We start from the raw sequence: 21,799 nt of genomic DNA on the forward strand, positions 1-21,799 counted from the left end.
TCTTTACACTGAAATATTGGCTCCATTAGAAGTGTTTAAAAGCAGTTTATTTTACCGCATTTTAAAAGATTATCTGATTGCACTAGTAAATTTGAAATACATTCGCACTATTTAAGCAAAACCTGAATGCACTTACTGGCTTCATAACCTGGGGTCATGATCTACTTACATAGTTTAAAGTTTTCAAACATGCCCTGGTGCAATGATTTTGATGCGGAACTACATCTCAAATGCACATAGAGTAGAGTAGTTGTGCTAGGCACCCGTTTATTAAGCAAATATGTAGCTACAGCTGAAATTGCATGCTGCAAGGTGATGATATGTAGAAAGTCAGCAGAAGACCATTAAAACAAGCCAGATCTTGTAATGTCTTCTTTGTGCAAGAAAATCAATCAACTACATGTACTAATACTATATTATTGTATAATAAACTATATCAACTATATTAATCAGAATATAATCAACTACTACAGTCTGTATACACATAATACATACCTTGTCAGCATTTCTATTATAATATCCGACAGCATGCCATGTTGTAATAAACAAGTTGGTCATAACATTGTGCTCATATTCAGGAAAAGCTGCTCTTATTTCACTGGTTGCTCTAGCAAGGAGACTAGGATCAGTAGTCTGACGATAGTAGATATCTCCAGTTCCTATGATGTCAACATCAGCCCAGTATGGTGCAACAAATTGGAGCGGGTCATATAGTGGTAGTGAATAAGGAGAATTCAAATCATATAGTGAATAGTCCAATGTGGAATTCAAGATAATCATACCATTTTCATGAACCTATTAAAACGTACATAGTGTATGTGTAGATTAAATACAATATACAGAGATAAGCTATTATCAGACATAACTTATGTACTACAGTATACAAGTGTACATTCACTTACATAAACTGTTCTTATGATTTCGTTATAGAAAACAAAGTCTGCTGTCAAATTGACTTCTGGAAGATCATAGTAATACAGGGGTAGAGTACTGTCTCCATGAGAATTTCCAAATGTATAGAACTACGTTGAAGAAAAGAAAGCAACAAAGTTACAGCTGTGTGGAATCACACATAGGTACACTCTTCACAAATCACTCCTTACCTCTGATATACATGTGCACATTTCTGGATCGCAAACATCTGGAAATGTGAAATAATGTCATCTAAATATGCAATTACAATGCAATGGAATACAGCAATGCTACACAACATCCCCTGTGGTAGGATAATTATACAGTATGTACCATAATCAAATTCTTCTAGTAACTGTTGCATATACGTACATATTGACTCACAGTAATATGCCAATAATGCAATTAACAAGTCACTATGTTTTTACTCTATCCCTTTCAGCTATTTTCTCGACACACTACTGACCTCTACAAGCGATGTGTGTATGCAGTGAATAAAGTTCATCCACACAGCTGCATTTCTTTTCAGTGGTTGATGCTATGAAATACAGGTGTTTCAACTTTCTAGTTGTGGAGGGTACCATCACACATACTCATCTCCACTTTGGGAAAGAACTCCATCAAGGCCATGCTGAATCACTCATATACATGTAACTCATCACAGGGAATTAAAAAATCTATAAAAGCCTCTGTCTGCATGCTTCTGTTTTGCTAGTTTTGATAGTGAAATTAACAAAGCTATACAGTACTATATATGCCTGCTGTAAAACATTGCCATTTATGGGTAATAAGTCTAGTTTCTACCAACCTAGACACACTTTTTTGTATTTCCATTTGATTCCAATACAGCACACTTCAAACAGTAATAAAGTTGATCAAAAAGAGCCTAACCATTGCATTATTTTCACTAGACCACAGCAATGTTTATGAAGCCATTCAATGTATCATTAGCAGAAAGCACAGTACTGTGACGTAAATACAAGTGGGTTGAGAGCCATTCTTTTAGCCTGTATCGTCTAGGCATTTACAGTACCTCTTGCTTCTTGGCATCACACTTACTCTTCACAGCCAATAGTTTAGTATACTTAACCAATTAAAGCACCGTGCTTGTGTAATATGATCAGAAATAAATGCACTTGAGGATGATCTTAAGCCTAATATAATACTTGGCTATGCTTTGAAGACTTGGTCTCTTAACCATTACTTTTCCCATACTGTACCTGTGGTAATTATGCATTATATTTAACTTGTATACTACATGTATATATATAGGAGAGAAAAATACTGAAACACTGATAAAATATTCTGACTGGGTATAAATTTTTCTGCTATACAGTACTGGTATGTGACTGGACCTATACAAAACCATGCATTTTTTGAATTCTTTATTATTACATAACCGTATGCTCTGGATACGTTTCAGCCCCCTATGCCAAGGAAGTTAGAAGTTGAAGTGTTCATATTTTAAGTCTCTTCACTCTGGACACTACTCTTATATCTGCTAGAGCCACACCCACCAACCCATCGTATATATTGCTAACCTCCAAGTTTAGTTTACAGCCCTACAAAGTGGCAACAATGAAAAGATTGATTTGTACAGCAAGTATAGGGAAAATAAATTGCAGGCACTTATTAAAACGGATGTAACTTACGAACAAAATGGTATAGGGAGTCAAGTTCAATGTGTTAGCTATGAATTGCTGGGTAAGTTTTTACTTGTATCACCTTTCTTCACTACAGACTAACTAAGCAAATATTTTTGAACTCATCTTGAGTGGCAAATAAGATAATATCCACCTTTAACCATTAGACACTTTCTTCACATGGAACGCACGTACGTATTTCACCCATTGTATTCAAAGCTGCTAAATTAGGCTTACACAATTACTGTCAAGTATTGACTGACAGACATTTATTATTATTGTTGTAATTGCCATTGCTGTAGATATGTGCGCATGCGTGCTTCTAACCCTTTAAGACAGGCTTACTGAGTGCGAACACGTGTAGCTTACTCGAGCAGTCCACCACTATACCTCACATTGGTGCTGTGACCGAAAGAAGTGATGGATGAAAATCAACGCCTTCGTACAAAATGCTGAGGAATTAAGACCAGCGTAACAAAGCTGATCACGAAGGTGGAAACCATGATCTCTGCTGACCTGGAAAGTGTCAGTACTAAGTCTGTCTCCAAGTCACGGAAAGTGTTGGCTGAAACTACTCTAACACAACTTAAGGTCAAGAAAGATCAAGTCATGGAGTTGGACACCGCCATCGCGGCGAAGATCGATAGTGAACTGGAGTTTGAGGAAGAAACTATTGAGGCGGATACCTATCAGATGATGCTAGAGGAACGTATAGCCCTTTTGTCTGAGTTCATCCGCAAGGCGAAGTTGCTACCACCACCTCCAGACAATAACCCTTCACCGCCCGTGACACTATTGATCTCGTCTCCGCCCACACAACTCCCAACTAGTCATAGCCACTCAGCTGATACAACTAAGCCAGCAGCAGCTAATCCATCCCACGTGAGTACAAGCACACACTAACTGGGTAATATAAGTAGGGTACCCCAAGCCTCACTCGACTCCCAAAACAATCCTTGCCAACATTCAGTGGTGATCCACTTCAGTGGCAATCCTTTTGGGACTCATTTGACGCAGCCATCAATGCTAACCCAGGCGTTAGTGGGGTTCAGAAGTTCAATTACTTGCGTGAACTAGTACTAGGGGATGCTGCTCGTGTTATTGCTGGCTTCCCACTCACTGATGACAATTATACCCACTCGATTGATCTCCTTAAGGGTTGATATGGTCAATCCTACAAAATCATCAATGCCCACATGGATGCTTTACTTAATCTAGGGAAACCATCTAATTATCTTTCTAGTTTACAGGCATTCCATGATATCATAGAACAACACATGAGGGCTTTGACATCATTAGGCAAGGCTTCAGAGTTATATGACACTATGTTAGCACCTTCAGTGTTAAGTAAGCTTCCAGTAGAGACTAAGAAACACATGGCTCATGACCATCATGACTCTGAATGGTCTATTAAGGGTGCTCTGTACAGTTGCGTGTATGGCTTCCCATAAATTATGTTTTTTTGCTATAACTTACGAACGCATTAAACTATTCTGCTAAACTCTTTTTATTTGCAATAAGCTATCACTACTGCACAGTTTAGTCCAAATCCCATGTCTTAACTCACTGTAGAAGGCAACTTTTAAATTTCCGCTTCAAACTAGAACTAGTCCCACAGTTTATGCCCTAGAGACTTGATTCTTTAAAAATACATTATTGAAAACTGTACAAACAAACGTGCGTTTCTATTTTTGTTCTCTGGCTTCTCAGTCATCAGATACTCCTCTTCCGCTTTTGTGCTGGCACTAATCAGTCTTCTTTACCTCCACGCCATTCCTCGCCAGAAGGAGCTATCAAAAAACGACAAGCGCTCTTTTAATGCATAAATACCATTCTTGCCCATCTGAAATTTTCATGCCTATCAGGTCTAAAATGACGAACTAGTTCTAATTTTAGTATCAAGGTGTAGGCTGTTCTATGGCCACAGTTATTGTTTCTTAATTGCGTAACCGGAAGATAATCGGTAAATTACGGATCGCCATATTCGTTAGACCACGATGAAGAAGATAATCACTTACTTCGCTTCCTTCATGTATATCGATCTTCTTTCTTCGTTTGTGGCAGGTTATTTCATCATAAAAGACATTTTCTTGTTGGGCGCGCCACGCGTTAAACAAGCCACAGACTAATTAGATAATTACTGGTGACCATGGGAATCCATTAGTAAACCCCAGCTGTGCTAACCTCAGAAGCCATACGCGGAACTGTACAGAGCACCCTTAAGGATATCATGAGTGGCTTGCTTAAGGAGATCCGGATACTTGACATGAGTCAACAGTACAGTGGGAAGGCCAGCATGCATGACAACATCCCAACCCCCACGGCCTCATTTCACACATGTGCAGACAAGGGGTCCTACATCCGTGATAGTTAGCAGAAAAAACTACCAACATGTACATTCTACAAGGGTAATCACAAGGCCACAATTGTAATGTAGTTGTAGATCCCAAGGAGAGACTGGCCATTGTGAAACGCAATAACTTGTGCTTCAATTGTCTTGCAAAGCACAGGGCATCCCAGTGAAATTCTAGGTTTACTTGCAAGGAATGTAAGAAACGTCACCACACCAGTCTCTGCCAGTCCTTTCCTAGTGATAGTGAACAAACACAAACTAGTCCACAATCCACAACTACCACCCAGACTGATTAAACCTCTGGCCTTACAACTATGGCTTCTACCCCCATTTCAGCCTTCCATGCCAGTGTCTGCTTGCTGAAGACCGCAATTGCCGAAGTGTCATCATACACAACAATTGCCAAAGGTCACATTTTGTTTGATGAAGAAGCACAGCGTTCCTTCATCATGCAACAGCTAGCAGACAAGCTTCACCTCCAGCCAACTAGCCATGAGACCATCTCAATGTCTTCGTTTGGAACACAAGTCTCACCATCCAGAACCCTAGCAGTAGCGACAATGTTTGTATATACCCTTGATGGTACCCATTTAGAGATTTCTGTTCTCATTGTCCCGAAGCTTGCTGTTCCCAATAAAATTCCGTGCACACTCACTTACACACTGTACCCTATTTGAAGAGTTTGCCACTGGCCCATCCGGTAACTGGACATGAGAACTTTGACATCTCTATTCTTATTGGGGCTGACTATTGTTGGCAGTTCATAGAAGATCATACAGTCCGAGGAAATGGACCAACTGCTGTCAAGTCAAAGCTTGGTTACCTCCTGTCTGGCCCACTCCAGTTACCGCAGCCTATGACCACATCCAGCCTTCATGTTGCAATCTTTCATTCCACTAGTCACCCTACACATGACCACCCAGGTTTCTGGCAGTCAGAATCCAGCACTGATGAACACATGCAGAATTCCTTTCTCCAGCAGTACATGAACACACACATTACAGTAAGACCAGATGGTGTCTACAGCCTTTGTTTTCCATGGAAGGAAAACCATCCTCCCCTACCATCAAATTTTTCAATGTGTTCTAGGTGAACCAGATCCATGGCTTACCGACTGGCCAAAACATCAGATCTGTTGAAACGGTATGGGGCAATCATAGCACAGCAAGAACAGAAAGGTTTCATTGAACGAGTGGCTGACACTAATTGTAGAAACAACGCTCACTACATCCCACACCATCCAGTGAGGAAAGAGTCTAGCACCACTCCGATTAGAATAGTGTACGTCTGCAGCTGTAAACAGTCTTGTAGCTCCCCTAGTTTGAATGATTGTCTCCAGGCAGGTCCCCCCTTTCTCAACGATCTCAGTGCCATCCTTCTGCGGTTCCGACAACACCCCTTTGGCCTTTCAGCAGACATTGAGAAAGCCTTTCTCCATGTCTTCTTAGATGAGACTGACCGTGATTACACAAGATTCCTATGGCTGTCAGATCCCATCAATGCTAGTAGTTCCTTTGTTACCTACTGATTCAAAGTGGTGTTGTTCGGAGCTACTAGCTCCCCATTCATGCTTAGTTCTGCCCTCAAGTTTCATCTCACACAGAATGTTAGTGCAACATCCAAGGATCTACTCCACAACTTGTATGTGGATAACTTAGTGTCTGGGTGTGAAAGTGAAGAAGCTGCCATCCAGTACTTCACTGAATCTAGATCTGTGCTAAGCAGTGCGGGATTCAATTTACGTTCATGGTCCTCAAGCAGCCCACTGCTCCAGACTACTGCACTACAACACAAGGTCACTGAAACCACCAACCCAGTGAAGGTACCTGGAACACCCAGACAGATTCAATTCCATCTATTCCCATGTACAAGTAGTGGAAACTCACCTGTAGTCACCAAACGAGCAATCTTGTGATGGTCCTCGACTGTGTTTGATCCACTTGGCTTGATATCACCAGTCAGAATTTCTGCCAAACTATTCCTTCAGCAACTATGGCAGGAGCACATTAGCTGGGACACCACATTGAATGACGATCTTCCTGCCAGGTGGAAAGTTATTTCAGATGCCATCACAAATGCTACTACGTTACCATTTCCCTGCAAGTATGCTGCCTCACTATTGACACCTCAGAGTACGCACACTTACCTACATGTGTTTGCTGATGCCAGCCTTAAAGCTTACAGAGCTGTGGCATACATCGAGCAGGACCAAGGCTTACCTTCATTCATTATGTCTAAGTCAAGGGCTGCTCCACTTAAGCAACTAACCTTGCCAAGGCTTGAGTTGAAGGCTGCTGTGCTTGCAGCTAAACTTAGCTCCTTTGTCAAGACATCCTTAAGTCTTGACTGTACTGTGCAGCTGTGGTCAGACATTCAGATTGTCCTGCACTGGATAGCCAGTCACAAGCCACTACGAACATTCGTTACCAATAGAGTTGAAGAGATCCGCTCAATATCTACCTGCTGGAAGTACTGTCCCTCAGCAGAAAACCCAGCTGATCTCTTGACTAGAGGCATTACTACTGAGCAGCTCAGATCGTCACATCTCTGGGTACATGGTCCAACATGGCTGCCTACACAGTCCGCCTGGCCAACCTGGGACCCTGCAAAGGTTCTGCTCACCTGTCTGGAATTAGAATGCATTGACCAGGTACACAGTGACCACATTAAGACCGACCATAATCCCCCAGCCTCAGTGGCAAGGATTATCAACATCAACGACTACAGCAAACTAACCAAGCTGCTAGCAGTCACTGCATACACACTGCGGTTTGCCATCAATGTCAGATGCACATCCCCCATCACAACAGACACACATTTGTCACCAACAGAACTTGCAGCAGCTACAGTGAAGTGGATCCATGCTGTTCAACATGATCATTTCCCAGCAGAAGTTCAGAACCTTCAGTCACAATCACAGGGGTTGCCATTAGTACAACAGTTGAGGTTGTTCTTGGACAAGGACATGCTACTTAGGTGCGGTGGGCGAATACACAATGCCCCGTTGTCTGAGTTGGCGAGGTTTCCATACCTTCTGCTATCGAAGCACCACTTCACTAACTTGGTGATACTACAAGCACACACACAACTACATCACAGTGGTGTCAATGCAACACTAACATTGCTACGCCAATGCTACTGGATACCCTCAGGCAGACAACAAGTGCAATCACTCATCAGCAAGTGTGTCATCTGCAAGAGAGTTGCAGGTAAACCTTATGCTGCTCCAGACCCACCTCCACTAGTCAAGGATCGGATGAATGCCACACGCCCCATTGAAGTTACTGGCGTGGATTTACAGGGGCCCTGTATGTCCATAGTGGCACTGGAGAGCATAAGGTTTACATTTGCCTCTTCACCTGTGCGGTATCCAGAGCAATACATTTAGAAGTTGTTGTTGATCTAACCCTACAGTGTTTTTTACAGGCATTTCGCAGATTCGCCAGCCGGAGATCAACCCCACGACTGATGCTGTCAGATAACGCATCCACCTATCAAGCTGCGGCTGAGGAGCTGCAGAAGTTATCCACATCTGCAGCACTGACAGAAGACTTAGCCAGATGAGGTGTTGAGTGGCGCTTTATTCTCAAAAGAGCCCCATGGTTTGGAGGATTTTGGGAACAGCTCGTCAGACTCACCAAGTCGACACTGAAGAAGGTACTAGGCCGAACTCACACCACCTTGGAGAGCCTCAAAACCATGACAATTGAAGTGGAAGCAATACTCAATAATCGGCCGCTTACATATGTTTCATCAGATGCCAATCATATTGGACCAATTACCCCTGCTCATCTGCTGCATGGTGGACCAATAGTTACCTTGCCACACCACAATGTCCAAGATGATTAACTGGATGACCCGACATATGGTGAGACCACAGACTTGAGGAGAAGTGTGAAAGCCCAGGTTTTACTACTCTCACACTTCTGGAATAGATGGAAGACAGAGTACCTGACTGCATTACGTGAGTTTCATCGAACAACAGGCTCCAACATGCAGAAGGTGAAGGTGGGAGATGTTGTATTGATTCACAATGACACCCCCAGGATACAATTAGGGACCAGTCTATTTTGCTTTTTTTCCACCTATTTTTCTTTCCATCAATTCTTTTATTTTTCACCTATTAGGCTCCATATTTTGCTCAAGAATTATAAATTTTACTCAGCACTGATCTTTGTTAATTGAATATTTCCAATTGCAAAGCTACAGTTTTGTCTTAAAGTGACTGTTCTATTAGAGTATCTCGATCATCAATTACTTCTAACATGTAAAGCAAGAAGCTAGCTAATATTGCATAACATGTGTGACTGTTTTATTAGGGTATCTCGATTGTCACTTGTTGTTGCAGAACAATTAGCTACGCATTGTCGATGTTTTAGCACGTCTGACTGTTCTATTAGAGTATCTCGATCTTTTGTGCAATTTTTATGTCCACTTCACAAAAATTGCACCTATTATGCCAGCATTTTGCTCATTGCTTTTATCCACCCATTATGCCAAAAATTTTGCTGGTGAAATCGACGGGTCCCTAGATACAATGGAAGTTGGTCTTCATTGAAGAGATCAATAAGGGAGAAGACGGACTCATCCACTCAGCCAATGTGAAAACATCCACTGGGAAGACCAATCGGCCAATCACCAAACTACGTATACCCTTTGGAGGTCAAGGCAGCAGAACAGCCCACTATGGACAGTATGGGAGAGACAGCAACAACACCACCTAAACTACCTCAACAACCTGTTCGCCAAGCCACCCTGCAAGGATGTCAAAGAGTGCAGCAGTGGATCCACTCCCTTGCCCCCCCGGAGGATGTCAAGTATTGACTGACAGACATTTATTATTATTGTTGTAATTGCCATTGCTGTAGATATGTGTGTATGCGTGCTTCTAACACTTTAAGACCGGCTTACTGAGTGCGAACACGTGTAGCTTACTCGAGCAGTCCACCACTATACCTCACAATTACATCAGGCTTTCAAATAATTATATGGTCACATCATAGATGGCAAATTGTGTACTTTGTGTCATACATATATATATACTGCATGTATACGTACAGCACATTGGGGCTGCATTGCAATTTCAAATACCCTCAAGATTAGAAATTAAGCCTATCTGATCAATGATGGCAGGTCATGTAATGAATTGACTATCAATACTAAAGGAGCAAGTAATTACAGGACACTGAGGAATTTATTTTATCTGATCTCACATACCTGTTACTTGTAACTCAATTGTCTCACTAATGTACACTACACCATCGATAATAATAGAACAGTTAAATTCTCCATTATCTGTTACTTCCAATTCAGTGATATTAACTGATTGTTCAGTTTCCATATCAAAAGAACATCCAGTGGAACAACTCCAACTAAACTCAGTATCAGATGGTGGAGTAGGAGTTACCATACATGTCAAGGTGAGGTTAGATCCAACAGTATGTTCTAAAATACTGTTGCCCCCATAGCCAGGTGGATCACTGACAACAGTAACATTATACTCGGTGACACCTACATTGAAAAAATAATGCCCAAGTTCGAGACTGTAACAATGCATTGGATATGATCTGGCTGAATAAACTGTATGTCAACATGTATGTAATTACTGAAACTTTTTGCTACTGTAAATCAAGCAAGTACCCACCTACAGCTGGCCCAATGCAGGATGTGGGCATGCATCTATATTATGAAAATGTGTGGTGTGTGCATGTACTGTATGTGTACACACATGTAGTACGTATGTTTGTCTGTTCATCATGTGAGCAAACTCTTTGTAGCTAGTACATGAGAAATAAATGCTGTATAGAGCATAGAAAGCTTTTATTCTGAAGTGGTTCATTCAGGCTGGTTTGAAATATGAGTGAAGTAAATTCTGCAGGCACTCTGAATGCTTTCAGTAACTAGTTAAAAAGGCATTTACAACTGTAGTGGGTGCGAGAATTGTCATAAGAAAACACCATAGAGTAAATACAAAACAATTGAGAAGACAATAATATCCTCATACTATTTTACAGCCATTAATTTTGTTCAAGGTACGCTTATTAGTTATGTAGATATCTAACGAGTTACAAAGTACATAAAACTAATGAAAAAGAAAAACTAATTATTTTAGTTACAGCTAAAATATGTAATAGCATAGTCTTCAAATCAATTACTTTTATGCATGGAAATTTTTTGTTGGACATATTTTTATGTAGCTAAGTAATTAAGCACCCATATTTTAGAAGTACTGCAAATGTATCACAACACATCTACATACGTCAAGATGTTCATTGTATAAAAAGGCAATGACAATCTTCACTATGTAGGCAAAAGTATTACAATAACATTTTTGTTAGCTTGTATGTTAGAATGCATGAACACCTCGGCTTGATTGCAAGAATGATGTTTCCTTTAGAGCATCCTTATTCATACCATAGTTAATTAATTAAATAGCCACCATGCTCAATTGTGATATATACAATCACATAAAACTAGACCAATTCAACACTCCTAGTATTCATCAACCTACCTTCTGTAACCTGAAACATCCAAATTCCTGGGTTGTCTACATTGCTTGTATGAGTAATATTAATAATATCTGGAGTTTGTGATCCAGGAAGAGTAAATTGGTTAATACCATTACCAGCATTAATTCCTGCAAGTGCTTCATTTCCACCAAGTCCATTAACTCCTTGAGAACGGTCTCCAGTAGTCCATTCCATTCTCCCACAAGCATACAGGAACATTACAAATGACTCATCTCCATTAGTGGCTAGTACACATTGGAATGTGTTTGTCTGTAATAATGATTTGATATGACCAACAAAAGTATGGTGGTGAAATACTTACATACATACCTAATGTGAGTATTTATGGAAATGGTACCATGTATTAACAAGTATATTAGTACTTAATATGTACATTGTATAGTTAGTATCCTTGTGAGGAATTTATTATAGGCCTGCACCTATTATGCTGGCATAATTTGTGACCGGATTTGCAAAAAGGTACTTTCCACATATTTTACATACCAGCAAGTAAAATGATGTAACGCTTGACCCCTTCTACTGAAGAACTTCCTCTGAGTATCAAAATGTAGCCAGACACTGTAGCGACACTCATGGAAAATTGCAGTTTATTACATACCATGATTTAAAAGTTAAAAAGTTATGAAATTTTAAAGTTCCATAAATAGGTCAAATTTTGTGTGTGAAAAGGTACCCTTTGTAAATCCAGTCACATTTTGAGAACAATAGGTAATCAATTCCGTGAGAATAATAATAGGATGACTACAGGCAAAATTTTAGAATTATCGGATGTCCACGGGAATAATCAGTTGAAGCAAAGGAAGTGTCTCTTCTTGATCAGCTCGAATAAGAGTTAAGCTATGAAGAATGATACTTAGCTGACATTATAGGATTGCTGTGGAGTGCTTGTTGAAAAGGGGTTAAAAAGCCTCTAAAATATTGATATACGTACTTTGATTGAATGCTCAAATACTCTAATAGAACAGTCAGATTGTTTCATGTTAACAACCTACAGTCAACATCAGGGAGATAATCTGCAATTCTGAAACTTGTATATCTTATATCAGTGCATCTTCTTCAAGTCTTTGAACATATTGATATCACCATCTACCTAATTTAGTATGTAGCCATAGCTACAGCTTAATACACTAAGTCTGTTGTAACTACTTATGGCTGCAAAAATGATGTATAAGATGGAAAGCTTCACAAATATGGCTATTAATTAATTCTGGCAAAACTACTAATAGCAGAATCTTGAAAACTATGAATGAGAATTATTATGGAATAATAGGCCAGATACAAGAATAATAAAATGAATAATGAGAGTTTTTTTTGTTGGGAAATTCTGGAAGGAACGATAGGTAAAATTTTGAGCATAACAGGCTCAAGCCTAATTTATTGGAATTGAAAAATACGCGTGACTCCAGAGAATGTATAGCACTCAAAGAAGTGTGCACATATTTCAGCCAAATCCCAAGTACTGCAATTGTATTATAACTATGTATTACACATATGTTAGGTGACTTAGGTCCCAGCAGATGAAACTAGCAATTTGTGACCATATTAACGAAAACCTGACATACCATAATGGCATATTTTTTTGAATTATTATTTTAACTGTGTTGGTAAAGGTAAACTAAATAACATTATAATGCTAAATGTGACTATTGTATTAGGGTAGTTGACTGCTCTATTAGAGTATTTCAATCTGAACTTTTGATATCTTTTTGCAAATAAATTTTAATCGCCTGAATACACTTGGCCAGTTTCTGAAAATCTCAAACTGTATTAACAGTTTAGGCTTGCATCATTGTCACATGTCCAGTCAAATTTACATAAATATAGAGTGAAACAAGACCTGTTAGTAAGAATCCGCAGATTCATCCAGCAGAGTCAGCTTTCAAGACTCTTTATGGGCAAATGTACACCACTCGTGATTTTGGAAGTGACCATGCCAGGGGATGAAGAGATTGAGTGATGTTTCCAGGTACATAATATTTTAGTAGGTCAGTTGAAGCACTAGTTATTGGAGTTGTTTACTGTTATAGCTAAGGCTATTGCAAAATGTGAGAAGCTACACCACATATGGCAAGTGTAGCCACAAACCATGGTACATCAGTTATATACCACAGCACAGTGTTTTTGATCTTCACCACAGGTAGTATGTCATCATAATTATTATGTCATATAACATCATCGTTATGCATAAAAGACACAATGTATGCTTTACAATTCAGTCAATAAAATAATAAGACATTGACTCAATATTAGCCTCGCTAGAGATAAAAACGAGATAAGCAGTTCTTCAAGACAGGAGAAGTTGGCGCTGCGAGCAGGGTTCCAAGTTCAGCGATGAGGATACACCAGCTACTATGTCCGGGCCAATCAGTAAGTTGATTGGACCCACGAAGGCGAGGCTACAGACGTATGTTGAAGAAGCACCTTCCATCGTATCCAAGGCATGGGACGATTAAGAAGATGAGATAAGAATAGAAGAATTAACAAATCGTATTAAAATAATTTGTTCCCTTTTAGAGTGATGCAATAGCAAATGGTCTAGTTTGCTCAAGGATCTTAGATGTGAAGAAAAGGTCAAACAGGAGAAAGAGGTTCAGCGTTGTGCAGAGGGAGAGAGATATATAGAGATATTCCTAGATGCGAATGAAGCTGCTTCTTGCCTGCAGTCAAGACAGAGAAGGATAACTAAGGCAGTTCAAGCATGGGAGCACCATGGAGTGGAACATTCAGAAGTGGAGAAGAAGATTGATAATAAGTTGGACAGTCTGACAGAAGTTAAGGTATACACTGTCCATACTCTAATTTAAAATTCCTAATTTTTTCTTATACTTGTTGTCTTACCTTTTATCCTTCTTTACAATGGCCATCAGTCAAGTTCTACCATAGATAGTGTTAATAGACTACAGTATGGCTTCCATCTACAGGTGTATCAATCTTTTCAAATATACGTGGTTAGTTTAGCATTGCACCAAACTATTTGAACATGCGTGACTTGGTGGTTTACGAAGTTGGTAGTTGATATCGATCAGTGAGAGCAACTTGTGGCGAAATAGCCATGTGTAAGTCAATAAAATATAGTAATAACGTTAAAACCGAGTTGGGTCATCGAGGACCCACTTTACAGATTATCCAGGTCTGACCCGGATTAGATCTCATGCTAAATTAATTAGTATAACGATGTGGACATGTAGTAACACGTCATGGCATAGCACTGCTTCTTTCGTGAGCCATGCTTACTTATGTAAATAACTGTCTGTAGACATATGGTAGCCACGCCCATTTATCAGTCTGTACTTATGCATGAATCCACATCTGTCTGCAGGCTTATGTAAAGCTATGCCCATTAATCAATTGTTATTGTATGAGTAATATTCTAGTATATAGTGCTGTAATTAACTCTATATAATATTGTGACTGGTTTTGTGAAAAGCAAGCTATTTAGTGGTCATGAGCTTGCAAAAAGTTCACAAACAAGTATAACTCAATGCACAGTAGGGATACATTCACTTCTTATTGTTTTACAGTATTTAGACATCACATACTACTCCGATCCAGCTTGTTTCAGTACTTTTTATTGCAGCACTATACACTGTCCCTACTCTAATTTAAAATTCCTATTTTTGTTATACTATAGTATCATAGCAGCAAAGTTAACTAAGATACAGGGGTAGGTCACCTATATATTTGTGACCCGCTGAGTGAAACTGGTAACATCCACTCCTCCTCATCTCGTTCCACTCCTGACCTGCTAACATCCACTCTTCACCTTGTTTTCACAAAAATTCTATTTTGCTATTAAAACGATTGAATTAAATATGCACATTTTAATCACTTCCATATGTACTGAAACAAAGCTGAAATCAACATATTCCGAAATACCATTAGATTTGGTGAGTGTGAACAGTGTTTACCACCAGCCTAGGAGTCTAAGCGAAAATCTTTCTGTAAAGTATCCTAAAGTGAAACAGGACTATCTTGTAAGCATTTACAATAAGCCTTTTCCACAATTATGTCAGAAAACAAAATTTAATTTGTTGTGGCAGTGCCACATTGCACACTGAACTGAACCTTCATTAAGACAGTTAGTTTCAGACGAGTTATCAAGTATTGAGTTGTAAGTCATACAAGTGTTGTGGTGAGGAGAAGTATGCTAAATGAGCTGACTTTAAAGGGAATCCTATTTATGTGCTTACTTAAGGGGAGGAGTTGTACTTATTTGGATGCAAAAAATGATAGCGAACTTTTAAAAATTTTATTCCAGTAGTCCATTAGCATGTAATTCTTTGTTTTACGTTGGTATAATAAAAGGTACGTACATGACTTATGAGACTTATTTATGATACAGTAGAATTAAAGTTTATCCTTTGTTGGAATGGCTTTCTTCTTCTCCACATGGAGGAGTACAGGTAAAGCACTAAATCTTGATGGATTTGTGCTAGTGAATAGATTGAGCCAAGTCCTATCTTTGGACATGAGTAATGATCAATCAACTAAGTGTCTGTAATTACTTTGCCATAATAATTGTAGCTGATGAAATCAAGTTTATTGTTGTTCCAAATCTGTAATGCTCTATCTCCAGGACTATTTGTCATAACCGAAGGGCTAAAAGAAAAGCAATTTGAGGAACTTGCAAAAACAACCATTTTTTGTTTAGCTAGTAATATTTTTAAAATGTACATATGTAAGTAACACTATTGAAGACTTCATGACACAAGAAGATCAATCAACTGTATAATATTGTACATACCTTGTCAGTGTTTCTATTAGAGTATCCAACAGCATGCCATGTTGCAATAAACAAATTGGTCATATTGTTGTGCTCATATTTAGGAAAAGCTGCTCTTATCTCCCTGGTTGATCTATCAAGGAGACTAGAATCAGTCGTCTGACGATAGTAGATATCTCCAGTTCCTCCGATGTCAACATCAGCCCAGTATGGTGCAACAAATTGGAGTGGGTCATATAGTGGTAGTGAATAAGGAAAATACAAATCATATAGTGAATTGTCCAACGTGGAATTCAAGACAATCATACCATTTTCATGAACCTAAAACAAAGAAAAAGAATGCAAATAAAACACAGGGCTTATGATAACAGTCAGACACTGGACAAATTCCTGACAAATTATCCATTTCCAACCTTTGGCAGGACATCATGTCCTTTCAAAGTGTAAGGGGAAGTCTACTGTCTGAGCTGTGCATGACTGTTTATTCTATTAACAATAACTACCAGTTGGGTGCTAGGAGATGCTACATTCTTGCAAACCAAGGGAGGGATCACAAATATACCAATGCCGATTCCTCTGTAGTAGTGAACACACAAAAGTAGCTATATATGTAACCAAATTTTGGAAAATCACCTACATGGGCGCATTTGACAACTAAAATATTTAATGATCAAATCACACACTTTATAGTGCATATCTACTTGTTGATGGTTTTAGGCCATTCTCAATACCTTGAATTACAAGAAAGTTTTTGAAATATTTTCAAAACTGTGCCCTGCTCTTATTAGCAACCCATTAAACACGAAAATTCTAATTATTTCATGCGTGCCCATATGGGTGATTTTCCAAAATTCAGTCACATATAGCATTTAGGCTACTTGGCAGCACAACCAGCAAAGTGGAGTGCATTTGTGTCTATACAGTACACTGGTGTGTGCAGTCAACTGCAATTTTTCCCAATCAATTACAAGTTCGTCAGGAAATTTGTCGTTACCCTTAAAAATTCTTATCATTGGCCCTGTAAATATGCATTCAGTAAGTAAATTAGACTGAGACACATGGTAGTTTGTCGTGTGATCCAAGAAGTTGGCGTGCAACATTGTGGATATAATTAATACCTAATCAAAAAACAGCCAAACTGTAAAAAAGAGTACGGCCTCCAAAAAAGCCAGGGTGAAAAAAGATGTGAAATCAAAGGTGGCGGCCAACAAATGGCTGTGATGGTAAGTTAATGGTAAAAAGTTTAATAATGACAAGACAGATGAATTTGCATCGCCTTCTGTGATCCAGCACCAAATTCACCTGAATAGTCGTTATTAAAGTTTTTGCCATTAACCTACCATCACAGCCATTTCTTGGCTACCACCTTTGATTTCACATCTTTATTCATCCTGGATTTTTTGGAGGCGCACCCTTTTTTTACAGGTTGCTGTTTTTTGATTAGATATCACTTCTATTTGTAATTTCATACTTAAAGCCAATCTATGGCCAGCTTTAGGTGTTTCTTTTTAACTTGTCTTTTTTTAATACAGAGAGAAGGTTATTATGAGGCAGAAGATTTTAATGATTTGTTTAGCTACATGTACATTTAGGCAATATTATTTAGTAATTTATAATTGTATTGATTGATGATAAAAATTAATTCACACATGTTGAACTGTTTGCAGCTGAATGCTCTACAAGGAAATGTGTGTGTAGCTGAAATTTCTACAGGGAGACTCATAATGTAGCTGTACCGTTTGACTACATGGTGAGTGGTTTGTAGTTGAACTCACCACAGAGTGACTTGTAACCTAACTAAACTCTACAGAAAGAATTGCAAGATAGCTGAACTTTCTAAAGAATAGTTTTTTGTATCGGTGAACTCTCCACAGGGTAACTTGTTATGCAAGTGATCTCGCTACGGGGTGCATGTTCTCTAGATGAAATCTCTACAGGGTGACTTGTTTCTAGCTGTTCTCTCTACAGGGTTACCCGTTTCTAGCTGACCTCTCTACACGGTGTCTTGTTTCTAGCTGATCTCTCTACAGGGTAATTAGTTTCAAGCTGATGTATGAGAGATTTGATTGTAGCTGGACTCTCCATAGGGTGACTTGATAAGTATATATATTTCTTCAAGGCGCCTTGTTTCAAGATAAGAAAGCTTGCCGATTAAAGGGTGTGTCACTCACGAGTATTCATCCCAAATGAAGCAGGATGAATACTGGAGAGTGAAACAGGTGCCACACCCTTTAAAATGTGAGCTTTTTAATCACTTGCACTATCATGAGACGATGTTGCATTTGAGTAGTACTACTTGTGACCCGCTGAGTGAAAACCCAACTTGTTTGCATTTTCTCAAAATTCATTTTATGACTTTTTGTTGCCTACAGGAAAAACCAATGGGCAGTTAAAGTTTCAGCCTTATCTAGTAAGAGCTTTCAGAGTTATAGCAATAGACAACAAAAAGAACAAAACTAATTATTTGTACAGTGCCTATACAGAAAAAAATTACAAGTGATTGTTTAATTGATTATTATATAAGTCTCAAGCGCAACGGACTACACTCTATTCACCAGGAACTGGGGCATTCATCAAGGTATAGTTTTTGGCCTAAATATACTAATGTTATCAAACAAGAATGCTGTTCAAACTTAGTAATGATAACAATAAAGTTATATTTTACTGTAACGTAAACAAATACACATAACACATGTTTGCTTTATGGTGCAGAAATGAAACAAAGATATTCTCACTCTTCATGAAGATGCAAATCTATTGGTATTATTAGATATGTATTCCTACACTGTTTATTGAAGCAATTAAAATATCATGTAGCACACGTTGTTTACAAAATATATTTCAATGGCATTTATCTTGAAAACAGAATTATGCAGTTTCACTCAGTAGGTCACATAATACCCATGACTATATAACATAGGTTCTGTTGTTCTTTGCCTAGCATCAATAGTATTACATAATGCAATATTCATTATCTGATACTACTAGGGAAATAAAATGAAACTGCTTTGCAATTTGAAAGTCAAGAAAGCACATGCAAAGCATTTCATGAGCAAGTGAAACTTCAGAGAATATTCTTACAAGGATGTTCACATGATACAAGTACACATACATCTATGAGCCCAGTAACAATGTGCTGTAAACAGTAGGCAAATTTACAGGTCTGCATCGTGTGTGCATACATACACACATGTCATGCATACATACATACATACATACATACATACATACATACATACATACATACATACATACATACATACATACATACATACATACATACATACATACATACATACATACATACATACATACATACATACATACATACATACATACATACATACATACATACATACATACATACATACATACATACATACATGTATTACATGCATCACACATGTATGTTTAATAAAAACATACAACATGTACACATACGTACATAAACTGTAGATATGATCTCATTATAGAATACAAAAGCTTCTGTCAAATTGATTTCTGGTAAATAATAGGAATATGGTTGTAAAGTACTGTCGCCTTGAGAATTTCCAAATGGATAGAACTATGGTAAAGGAAAAAAGGCAACACAATTACAGTGTTAAATCACATGTATATATTATTTACGATTACTCCTTACCTCTGATATACATGTGCACATATCTGGATCACAAACATCTGCAAATACAGCAAAAATATTACCATATGTGGTGTAAGCCACAACTATAGCAATGGATTACTATAGCAATGGATTACTATAGCAATGGATTACTATAGCAATGGATTACTATAGCAATGGATTACAATAACAATGCAAATGCACACTCTGTGGTAAGATCCTATATCAAACAGTATGGTAATACTATTTATCCTAAAGTGACAAATGCTACCTGTTGCAATGGACAAAGTGAGTGTTGGTTCACTATTCAATCAGCTCTATTAATATACTCAGCAACAACTAACAAAAACAACGTGTTCAAAATCAAGTGCATAAATAATTAGAATAAAACAAGTTTTTTCTCGTTTTTCAATGATGCAATCACTATTACATAATTCGCAATACGGATTGCGACACTCCCCACACAGATAAGACTGACTGCAAGGCCAATCCATTCGGTATTTCTCATTTCAGTGCCATTGCTTCTTGTCTCAGATGAGGTTTCATCAGAGTTACAAGAGTTTAGCTATCGTATATGTTTTTGCCTTGCTTCAATTGAGGCCTTGAGGTTGGAACAAGTATTAGAGCTCATGGGTAGATCAGTGATATCAGCATCTTTTTCATCAGTGTCATAGTCAGATAAATGATCGCTGTCATCAGATTTTCCTTCAGTGGATGATGATGAACTATTTTTGCCCACATTGGTATCAGCAACATCATCATCTGGGCACTCAATGGGGTAGAGGAAGCTAAGAGCTCTGTTGATGATCTTACTTAGACCAAATGTGATTCTTGCAGACCAGATCCTGTTTCCTCAACTTTGGATTAGTTCACAAATACGACAACCCTCCAGTAACCTCTAGGGAGATTTTCTTTAACTATTATGACATCTGCTACTCTTGGAATGAATGATGTAGAACTGCAAGGGCCCTTCAGTGTTGACTGAGATCTTTACGTAGGTTTGATAAATCAAGACACACGGTAGTGTGTCGTGCGGCCCAAGAAGCCGGCGCGCAACCCCTTGAGTATATTGACAGGAAGAAAGAAAACGCAATTTTCGCACCTCCGTAGCTCTGTGCTGCCTTGATGAAACAAGACAAATTTTGCTGTGTACATTCCCTCCAACTTCAGTACTCCACATTCCAAATTTGAGCGAAATCGCTTCTGGCATTCCTGAGATATGCGACTTCAAAAATTGGCTTAGTTTCTTCGTTGTTTTTTTTCTTCTTATTTTTCTTCCTCTTTTCGCACACTTACAAAAACTGCTATAAAACGCGAACGCATTATCCGATTGCCTGGAAATTTGGCACACAGAAGGGGGGTATAAAGGCGCATCTCTGTACCAACTTTGGCTGGAATACCATAAACAGGCAAAGAGTTATGAGCGATTATGCACGAAAAATAACACCAATATGTTGTCACGCCTACAGGGTAAACCGCGTATGGGAAGAAGCTGAAAATCGGTGGGTAAATAGGTTAACTATTGAACCTCAAACCTTTTGTGGTTTGAAAGAAATCGAGCTAAAAACCAGGAAGATACAGCGAAAAAATCAACAGTATGTAACAATTACGCAATCGAGATAAGCAAATTTTTATTATTATTATTATTATTATTATGCTTGCCACGCCTACCAGATAAACCACTTGGGGTAATGCTTTGAAAATCTCTGTACAGATGGAGTTATCATCTTAGAAAGGCTCTTCAATGGTGTAGAAAAATCAGACTTAAAGCCACAGAGTTATAACACGAAATCCAACTTGGTGTAGCAAGTGCGAGATCGAGATACTCTAATAGAGCAGTCATCCTAATAGAGCAGTCACCCTGAACAGAATTCAAGAGATCAGTTAGAAATAAGTAACCTGTATAGAGATCAGCTACAAACAAATCACCCTGTAGAGAGTTCAGCTACAAACAATTCACCCTGTTCAGACATCAGTTAGAAGAAGTTTTCTTGTAGAGAGTTCAGTTACAAACAAATC

The 21,799-nt window shown here is 38.6% G+C and overlaps 1 protein-coding gene and 1 long non-coding RNA gene across 2 annotated transcripts in view; both read right to left on the reverse strand.

Annotated features, from left to right (window-relative positions):
* The window catches only part of LOC136246512 (uncharacterized), a 74,389-nt gene that overhangs the window by 27,926 nt on the left and 24,664 nt on the right, over positions 1-21,799 (reverse strand). The window contains exons 5-12 of the mRNA XM_066037992.1: positions 19,802-19,839; positions 19,607-19,726; positions 16,183-16,482; positions 11,420-11,687; positions 10,126-10,419; positions 1,104-1,141; positions 903-1,022; positions 496-795 (exon numbers count right to left, since the gene is read on the reverse strand). Coding sequence (XP_065894064.1) covers positions 496-795; positions 903-1,022; positions 1,104-1,141; positions 10,126-10,419; positions 11,420-11,687; positions 16,183-16,482; positions 19,607-19,726; positions 19,802-19,839 — 1,478 coding nt within the window. The remainder of the gene's footprint in view (positions 1-495; positions 796-902; positions 1,023-1,103; positions 1,142-10,125; positions 10,420-11,419; positions 11,688-16,182; positions 16,483-19,606; positions 19,727-19,801; positions 19,840-21,799) is intronic.
* On the reverse strand, positions 4,190-4,772 carry LOC136250079 (uncharacterized). Its single transcript, XR_010698434.1, has 2 exons — positions 4,574-4,772; positions 4,190-4,345 (listed from the first exon to the last, which is right to left on the reverse strand). It is a non-coding gene; the product is annotated as an uncharacterized lncRNA (long non-coding RNA).

Source organism: Dysidea avara, chromosome 1 (genome assembly GCF_963678975.1).
Source record: "Dysidea avara chromosome 1, odDysAvar1.4, whole genome shotgun sequence".
Taxonomy (NCBI): Eukaryota; Metazoa; Porifera; class Demospongiae; order Dictyoceratida; family Dysideidae; genus Dysidea; species Dysidea avara.